Raw genomic sequence first — 9,587 nt, 5'->3', positions numbered from 1 at the left:
ACCCATATTATATGATTACACCAAAATTTTAACTTGTCAACCAAAACGATAACTCAAGCGATGTATAACAGTGATTATCACACCCTTATCACATGATTATCACACCCAAATCACATGATGACACCAAAATTTTAACTTATCAACCAAAACGTTAACCCAAGTGATGTATAATGGTGATTATCACACTCATATCACATGATTATYACACCCCTATCACATGATTACACCAAAATTTTAACTTATTAACCAAAACGATAACCCCAGTGATGTATAATGGTGATTATCACACCCTATCACATGATTATCACACTCATATCACATGATTATCACACCTAGTATAATCCTAACCTATTTCGTAACCATTTTACTAGATAATGATAAGACTAATGATAATAATGAGTGTTTAAAAGATAATGATCGTGTTTAAAAGATTTGATGATATCATTTCCATTATTACCCTTTTAATTTTAAWTTTTTTTGAATCTTTTTAAATTTAAATTTAAATTTTAAAAATCTTTTAATTTTATTTTTTTATCACAATATGAGATTATTGGGTTGTTCTTGAGTTCTCGTAAATCACAGGGGTTCTCGTTTGAACCCTTCCCTATATATATATATATATATATATATATATATATATATATATATCATACAGTAGTTATAAATGATACAAATCAAGTAAGTTTTTTAATAATTTAATTTATAAGCATTTATACACAATTTCCATATACATAAATAATAGTACCATATTTGAATGGAGAATTTGATATAATCGATGGTATTTTGAAGAAACTCGTTTCATACAAAGGAAATGTTTTATTCAATTTGGAACATTCTTATGAAATGATAGAATCACGGTAAAGGTTGTTGTAGCGACAATGGTGGTGAGAGTAGAGGCGGTGGTGGCCGGTAAAAGACGGAGACTGTGAAGTATGTGAAGATGATAGATAGCGGTGATGGTAGTCAGCAATGGTGGATGAGTTAGTCGTGCCTGATGTGTTGGAGGTGGAAATGGTGGTGGTGGTAGTGGAGGTGGTGGACAACGATGACTATAGAGAATGTAAATGTGGTGAACAAGAGGCACGGTGAAGGTAAAGGTGGTGGTGGGTAGCGGTAGTGTTAGCTGATGGTGGAAATGGTGGAGTAGGTTGTAGTAGTGGAGGTGGTCGACGGTGGTTGTCAATGATGATTATTAAGGGGGTGTTTGGGATTGCTTATTTAAAGCAATTTATGTTTTTTTAGTAAAAGTGTTTATCAACTTATGGTGGTATTAAAACGAAATAAGTTGATAAGTTGTTTTTTTGTATGTAGCAAATTTTTTGCTTTATACATGTAAAATGACCAAAAAAGACGTGAGAAAGGAGGAATTGTCGAAGGTCTTTTATGTGAGAAATAACCCTAAATTTTTTAGAAAGTAATCCCGAAGGAAGAACCCTAAACCATTTTTCGATTTTTCTGTAGGAATAGATTGAAGGTTTCAATGGAAGGTTCGATTCTGATTTTTGTAGGCAAAGGTTTCGATTGATTTATGTAGGTGAAGATTTCAATCGAATGTGCGATTTCGATCTCTGTAGGTGAAAGTCTCGATCAGGATCTGTTGATGCAGAAGAAATCACAGTAAGAAATTTGGTTCAATTTCTGGAACTGATCCGATTTCTAAGGAATGGTTGAAGGTCCCTTAATGAACTGGTTGCTTGAGGATGGAGGCATATGAACTGTTTAAAGGAAGGAGGTGTATGAGGTTAAAAAGGTAAATTGGTTTCCAAACCTAATAAGTTGAATCTGATAAGTTAAAGAGGAGCAACTTATCAAAAACTCCTTATTAACGGTTTGACACCAGTATAAACATATTTCTTTTCCCCCATCCAAACACTAAATTTGTTTATTACCGATACCATACCGAAATAAGCCAACAATTAGTTTTCATAAGCAATCCCAAACACCCCTTAAAACAAATACCATATTATATCAAATGAGCGTAAATTAACAATATTTTAGTTTATGTCTTTTCCTTGTTTCAATTTGCTCCACCTATTTTGGTGGAACAAAAAAAAAGTCATTCTTTGTTCCACCCTATCTCATAACGTGTCAAATGTATAATAGTAAGTTTTTGTTTATCCAATGTCACGTTTAAAACGAGACGTTGGATTTTGTTCTGTCATATCTATCCCTCACAACGTAATTTAGAAGAGGAGTCATCCAGACTCCAGACATAATAGAGAGAATATCAATGGCAGCCCACCAATTCGGCCAGGCCCATTATGAAGCAGTTTAAGAGGCCCATGACATAAAAGATTTAATTGGGCTGATTTAATCTGGCCCAAAATAACAAAAACGAACCCAAGCCCACGAGCCCACGCCACGCGCTCACGTGCTTCCCTGCCTAAAACCCCACACCTTTCTTGGTAGCCTCACTTTTCTCCATTCTCGTGTCCCTCCCCCCATTTCCTTTCCCTCCTCTTCCCTTCCACGCCAATTCCATCTCTCATCATTCTTCTTTTACCCCCAATCGCTGACCAGAATTCAACCCCATCTTACGATGCATTCCGCCGTCGCTCCGCCACCGTCTCCTGCCGAAACCCTTGATCAAACCACCGCCCTTCTCTGTCACCTTCTGCCTGCTTCTCTATCCATCCACTCCTTCCCCGGCCGCTGGCAAGTTTTGCGGTTTAAACTCGCTACTCTCAAGTCCCTTCTCTCTGAACTTTCCTATTCCACCCACTGGTCGGAAAACCAACTCCTCCTAACGCTGCTTCCTAACCTCCTATCCACCCTCCGCCGCATTCAAACCCTATGCGACCAATGCACCGATCCAACTTACACCGCTGGTAAGCTTCTTATGCAGAGCGATCTTGACATGGCCACCGGTTGGCTCGCTAAACAGCTTCATGACCTCGATTTGCTACTTCGCTCTGGCGTTCTTCGTCAGTCCAACGCGATTGTTCTCTCTCAACCCGCCCCTGGCTCGGCTAAAGAAGATTTGAGTTTTTTTATTAGAGATCTTTTCACGAGATTGCAGATCGGAGGGGTGGAATTCAAGAGAAAGGCGTTGGAATCTCTTCTTCAATTGCTCGTAGAAGACGAGAAAGCAGCGACGTTAGTTGCTAAGGAAGGTAATATTGGCTATCTGATTAATCTATTTGATGTGAACACTCATCGAGAACAGTCTGTCTCTGCGATATCCATCCTCGCCTGCGCAAGCGATCAGTCTAGAAAAACGGTTTTCGAGGAAGGTGGACTAGGGCCGTTGTTGAGAATCGTTGAATCCGGTTCGCTTCAATTGAAGGAAAAGGCGTCCATGGCCGTGGAAGCAATCACCGCCGACCCTGATAATGCGTGGGCGATTTCCGCCTACGGCGGTGTTCCGATACTCCTTGATGTCTGCAGGTCTGGTTCATTAACAGCGCAATCTCACGCTATAGGTGCGATTAGAAACGTGGCTTCCGTTGAAGATATTCGCATCTGTTTAGGTGAAGAAGCCGCCGTGCCGGTTATAGTTGGACTACTGTCGTCTGGTGCTCCGGCTTCAAAAGAGAAGGCAGCCAATTGCATCTCAATCCTTGCATCATCGAGCGAGTATTTTAGGTCTCTCATAATACAAGAGAAAGGTTTGCAAAAGCTACTACAATTGCTTCACCAATCTTCAAATCCAGATACGATAGAACACGTATTACGCGCAATTCACTCCCTCTCAGCCTCAGATTCTGTTTGTCGGTTATTATCTTCATCATCCATGTTCATAACGCAAATCTCGGGACTCATCAAACAAGGGAATTTCACTCTACAACAAATCTCGACCTCCATCTTAGCTCATTTGTCGATAAGCGACGGTAACAAGCGCGCAATCGCCGGATGTATGGGATCTTTGATGAAGCTAACGGAATTCGCTAAACCGGCAGGCTTACAAGAAGCGGCGGTGAAAGCTTTAGTTGCTTTGTTGACGGTGAAACCGAACAGGAAGGAATTCGTAAAGGACGAAAAGAACATGATGAGACTGATTCAGATGCTGGATCCAACGAATGAATCGGTGCCAAAGAAATTTCCGGTTGCGATTGTCTACGCTTTGATGACCGGAGGAAGCAATGGTTGCCGGAAAAGGCTGGTAGATGCCGGTGCACAAGGTCATTTACAGAGGCTGAACGAAATCGACGTCGCCGGAGCTAAAAAAGCGTTACATAGACTTTCCGGCAACCGGCTGAAGAATATATTCAGCCGGACTTGGAGGGAATAAAAATAAAAGTTTCTAACCCCCGCCAAATGGAAAAAAAGGTAAATTTATTTTTGATAAGTATTTAAATTAAAAAATAATTTAAAATACACGTGTTAGTTAGTAATGCCACGTAGGTAAAGGTTACCGACAGAGGCGATGCCATGTAAGCATTTTTTTTGCTAGGTTTAAAGTGTGACGTGGATATATGTGCAGTTAGAATGACGAAAGTGCCCTTTAAGCAATAAATCGTCTGGTATTGACCACCTTGATTCCTGAAGCATTAAATGTGACCTGCTGAAGGAAAACCCCACCAAAAGGCAAAACGAGGGGCCCACATCTTATCACGTGGTGTGGTCTACATGTGGGTCCCATCTTAAGTCCTGGCCACCTATCACTCTTCTATTGCTTTCACATGACTCCTGAAATTTGATCCCGTGATCCGCATCTAATTCATTCACATTTCACCAAATTTCATATACTTCCAAAAATACTTATTAAAAATTAATTTGTTGATTAAAATGTTTCCTATTAATTTCATATTTACATAAATCTACGCCAAAAACCTCACTTTTACGTTTTCAACGGTATAATTTGATGGGTGGGTCCACTTTGTCCAAATATAAGGTGTTGGATTTGATTTCAGACCTCTTGTAACTAAAAAATGTCTCTGATGTCTTTGAAGACAGGATTTGATATGAGGTTGGTTGGAGTTGTGGGTAATTAACTTTTTGTCTAAATATTATAATTTAGGCGTCCTTGGACGTGTAGTTCAGTTGAGATAGGGGCGAATCATGAGGAGACGAGTTTGAACCCCTCCGCAAGCCTCGACTTGACTGTTGAGTCAGGTCCGAAATGTCTTCTCACATGTGGTTCTAGGGGCGAAGTTCTGTGTAGGACCGGTTTAGATCGTATCTAATCAACCTTTTGCTCAAATGTTATAAATTGAGCTAAAGGGATTCAAATAGGAGTTTTTTTTGGCCCCCTTCCACTAACTACTAATAATTCAGTAAAGGGGTGGTTGTTCATACCCTCTGTTCACAAACCACTCGTATTTCATACCCTACTCCCTCACATACCACATGCACTCTTCACTCGGATCACTTACATTTTATTCCCCCTTTTCACTCACATACCACTGAGCGTAAAATATATTGGAGTAGTGATTTAACGAATATAAAAAAGATGGGATTTTTTTTGTAGTTGATATAATTCTGTTATACTTGCAGGAGCCTGGATTGGACTCATTTAACTACCAAACACGATCTTGGTAATACCCTCCTTTTATATTGATGTCTTATTATTATTGTTATAATTAAAAAAAATGATTTAATTATTATACAAACTTATATAAGAACGGTAAGGATGCGGTTTTTAGGGAGTATCCTCGTTTTTTTTTTTGGTTTGTTTTGTTTTGTTTTGTTTTATTTTTTTTTTAATTGATTGACAATGTAAATTAGATGAGGCTAGTTGTTTTTAGTGTAATGGCCCAAATCTTTAGTTAGCAAGTGTGAATCTTGTCCTTCCAGACTTTGTTTGTATTTATTTATATTATATACCCTTCTTTCCTTTCACTCTTTTTATGTTGATATCAATAAACTATGAACCCAACCACTTGGGTTGTGTTGTATCGAGCTTCACCTGTCATAACTCCAGGTCATTATGGATAGTCTATAAATTGATCTGAAAACTCACGGTTATCCAAAAAACCTATAAATCTACCATTGAGTGGGTGGAAATGACATAAATGAAGATGTGGGGGCCTGGGTGTTGTTTGAAGATTTTGGTTGTGTGTGAATGTGATGATAACCAGAAGAAGGCTGAATGTTTGGTTCATGATATGTTTATCCATTTCTGATGAAAATTACCATTCCACCCCCAGCTGAAACTGAAAATGGACCCCCCATATGAGAATCTATAAATGTGTTGGTTGTATTTATAAAAAGAAAATGTAAATGAAAAGTAGAGGAGGGAGGGAGGAAGGAAGGGCGTAATTAAAGGGTGTAGACTAGAGAGAGTTGTACCCTCACTCACATGGAAAAAAGTGGTGCATAAAATATTCAATAACGATGTTTGATCTTTTGGGATATAATGATTACATAAAACTATGATTATGGCTTGTTTATTTGACTTAGACCTAGACTAGACCATGGTTGGAATGATGAAATCTAGAGAAAAAACCAAAGCATAAATAACAACTAAAATGGTTAAACAACGATTTTCAACAGTATTTGTCAAATAGATTAATAAACAGTATTTTATGCATAAAGAATATATATATTAATAAACAATACTTCATACATAAAAAATGATCTTAAGAATGCTTAAATTAGTGAGTGAAGTTTCAAGATGTGAGGAGTTGGACCAAAAACACAGAAACTTAAATGAATGAGTGAGTGAATGTGTAAGAGTTAAACTTGTTTGATAGAGCAATAATAAATAAAGGGGATGTGGGTGTTTTTATGATAAAAGGCAAAGGGGTCCAAATGTTTCCTATTGCTATTGCTATTGCTATTGCTATTGCATCTTCTAGCTGTAAAGCTTCGTCTCTCTCTGTCTCTCTCTATCTCTTATTATTTTCTGGTCCCTTCACCCCATTTACCATTTTACCCTCTGCTTCCAAAGTGAAATCCCATTTTCACCCTTCCAAACCTACCAAAATGGAAATGGTGTCAATAAAGTTTAGGGTTCTTTTCTTGTTTTTATTGGTGTATCATAAGATGAAATATTATCCTTTCCAATCCAAGCCAAAGGAATAAGATTCTCCACCATCCCAATCCCAATTATTGACCTCAAGATGCCTTTTCTTTCAATCTAATCATACTATAAAAATTACAAAATATATATATATATATATATATATATATTGTTAATCATGAATGTCTGGATCAACTTGCGTGCACCTTAATTAATCCTAAAGATTAATCACGAAAATCCTCAATGACTTTATAGAAATCGAACCAGTAACATATGGAAAAAAATTCTCAAAGGTCCAAGTTTTATTACCGGTTGATCTAACCCAAAAAGGTTAAAAGAAAATTACAATATTGCCCATGGAGTTGGAAGCACTCGCTCACCCTTTTCACAAGGTTACATAGTGATCTCACATGTGAACTCCAAAACCTAGTGACCAAAAACTCCACTTGATTAATATAAATATATTTGATTAATTAATTAATTTCCAATGATTTTGATTTAAGGAATGTGAAAAGAAGAAAGGCTGTTTAGTATTTACATACAAAGAGAAGAAGAGGTGCTTTTTCTTTATACAATATTATATATATATATATAAAAGAGTAACAAGAAAGTCAAAACCCCTCAAAAGGGGAGCTTCTTGATGTTCACTTTGCTTTGATAAAATTGCTTTCATATTTGAGATAAAATAAAACAAGTCAAAGCAACACCAATGGTAGATTTCATCAAACCCCTTTGACTTTTTCTTATTGGAGTTCAAGCAAATCTTGATCATGGCGGATCTAAAACTAAAAATCAATCTTCATTGGAATTAAACCAAAAATCTACTTGTAAACGTCTAAAATTGGTTTCGAATTTAAATCTACGTAGGTTTTAAATTAAATTATGGATTAGATCATTTTTGTTGTTCGACTGTTGCAATGAGATTTTTAGAATAATAAGCGTTGTACTTTAAAAAAATTGCCAATTATAACAAGAAGTAAACTTTAATTTTGATAACATGACATGATAGGGTTTTTATGGTGTCACTATCCACTTTACATATTCACATGTAAAACACACACTACATATATATATATATATATATATAGAGAGAGAGAGAGAGAGAGAGAGAGAGAGGGGGAGGGTTTGATTCACGTGAGACCAACCTGTTTTCGTGAGACAATTTTTTTACACTTGAAACTTTACAGCAAAATGTTGTGAAAGTTAAAAAACATTGTAAAGGTTACCTTCATAGCGTTTTGATATGAAGTTTCAAGTGTAAAAAGGTGGTCTCACGTGATCCCAAGTTTATGTATATATATATATATATATATATATATATATATATGTGTGTGTGTGTGTATTGCTAATGTGACAATAGTATTGATCTTTTTTTCCTTTTAAAAAGCACTTTAAAGCTTCATTCTTTTTACCAATGTGATATTACATTGTGGAAAGTAAAACTAGAATCTAAAAAGAGCCCAAAAAGATAAGACCCCCCAATTAATTTCCATTAATCCATTTATGTTGGACAAGACAAAAAAGAGACTGGTAGGAGAGCTTCATGCTTTAATTGAGTTGTCTCCAATCCCCACCATCAACAATGACTTATTGATTAAGAACTCCAATACTCTTTCTTGTAACAAAATTTACCATTAACAAACTGTCAGTCTCTGGTCTATTAGAAGGTAAGGAGTTTAAACCTCATCGAAAATGAGGAGGGTGTGTGAGTTTATTTGTTCTATTTCTCGTATATAAAATATTATATGGAAAATTTTACTCCAACAAGCATGCTAAACTATTTTGTAAAATGGAGAAGAACAGGAGATAAAATGGAGAAATCTCCAAATTTAGAAGAATAAAAGAGATAAATATAACATAGTTGTTGGAGATGTTCTGAATATGGTCATTGTTATTGTACTGTTCTTATACCATTTTAGTATAAAAATGGCACAGCATTGGTTCGTTTTAAACTTATTGTACCACTTCTTATATGAAAATAGGACATTCGAAGTACATTATTTTTATTTTTTATTATTCATAAGCTGTTTATTTACCTCTTAATAGTTTCATTAAGAGACAACCTCTGAATCGTTAAAAGGTGAATCTTGTTTGACAAAAAAAACTGCCTCTTAATGATTCCAAAACTCTCTCAATGATTTGTATCATGTGTCTCCCTTAATCATTCAACATCCTGATTTCATTGTAAACAATTATTAAACAGTTATATTTCATTTTGCACTATATCATGAGAGTCTTTTAATCATTCTGCATCAAACCATTCAGCAACTGTCAAACAACTTCTTAACTTTTCAATAGTATATTTGTATCACCTTTTTCCCCCAATAATTTGGTATGTTATATTATTAGTTCTTATTTAATTCTAAATTAAATTATCTTATTATCTAAAAGTAAACATTCGATTAAACAAAAATGTTACAACGTACAAGTCCACTATATAAAAAGTAAAATATATTTAATATAATTTTTTTATAAAGATAATAATTATTTATTTTGTTGGAACTCGATAATTATTTTAATTATATTTTAGATTTTTAATATTTTAAAATGAGATGTTCATTATCTATTTGATTATGTTTATCCACAGTTATTTATACGAATTCAAACATCGAGCTTTAATAAGTTGTACTTATGCATAATTAATTGTAATCTTGAATTTTAAATAATATGCATCAATATACAG

The 9,587-nt window shown here is 35.5% G+C and overlaps 1 protein-coding gene across 1 annotated transcript; it reads left to right on the top strand.

The window, feature by feature from the left end:
* Positions 1-2,514: 2,514 nt before the first annotated feature.
* On the top strand, positions 2,515-5,781 carry LOC112516943 (protein CELLULOSE SYNTHASE INTERACTIVE 1-like). The gene is made up of 2 exons (XM_025124205.1): positions 2,515-4,269; positions 5,437-5,781. The coding sequence occupies exon 1, from the start codon at positions 2,540-2,542 to the stop codon at positions 4,229-4,231; it is 1,692 nt and encodes a 563-aa protein (XP_024979973.1). The 5' UTR covers positions 2,515-2,539; the 3' UTR covers positions 4,232-4,269; positions 5,437-5,781.
* Positions 5,782-9,587: the final 3,806 nt, after the last annotated feature.

This window comes from Cynara cardunculus, assembly GCF_001531365.2.
Source record: "Cynara cardunculus var. scolymus isolate 2C chromosome LG 8, CcrdV1, whole genome shotgun sequence".
Lineage (NCBI taxonomy): Eukaryota > Viridiplantae > Streptophyta > Magnoliopsida > Asterales > Asteraceae > Cynara > Cynara cardunculus.
Note: the sequence above shows the minus strand (reverse complement) of the source record. Positions and strands in the feature narration are given on the sequence as shown.

Bases quoted from the DNA above. Each gene is read 5' to 3' on its own strand.
- LOC112516943 (XM_025124205.1), top strand. From the start codon at position 2,540: ATGCATTCCGCCGTCGCTCCGCCACCGTCTCCTGCCGAAACCCTTGAT.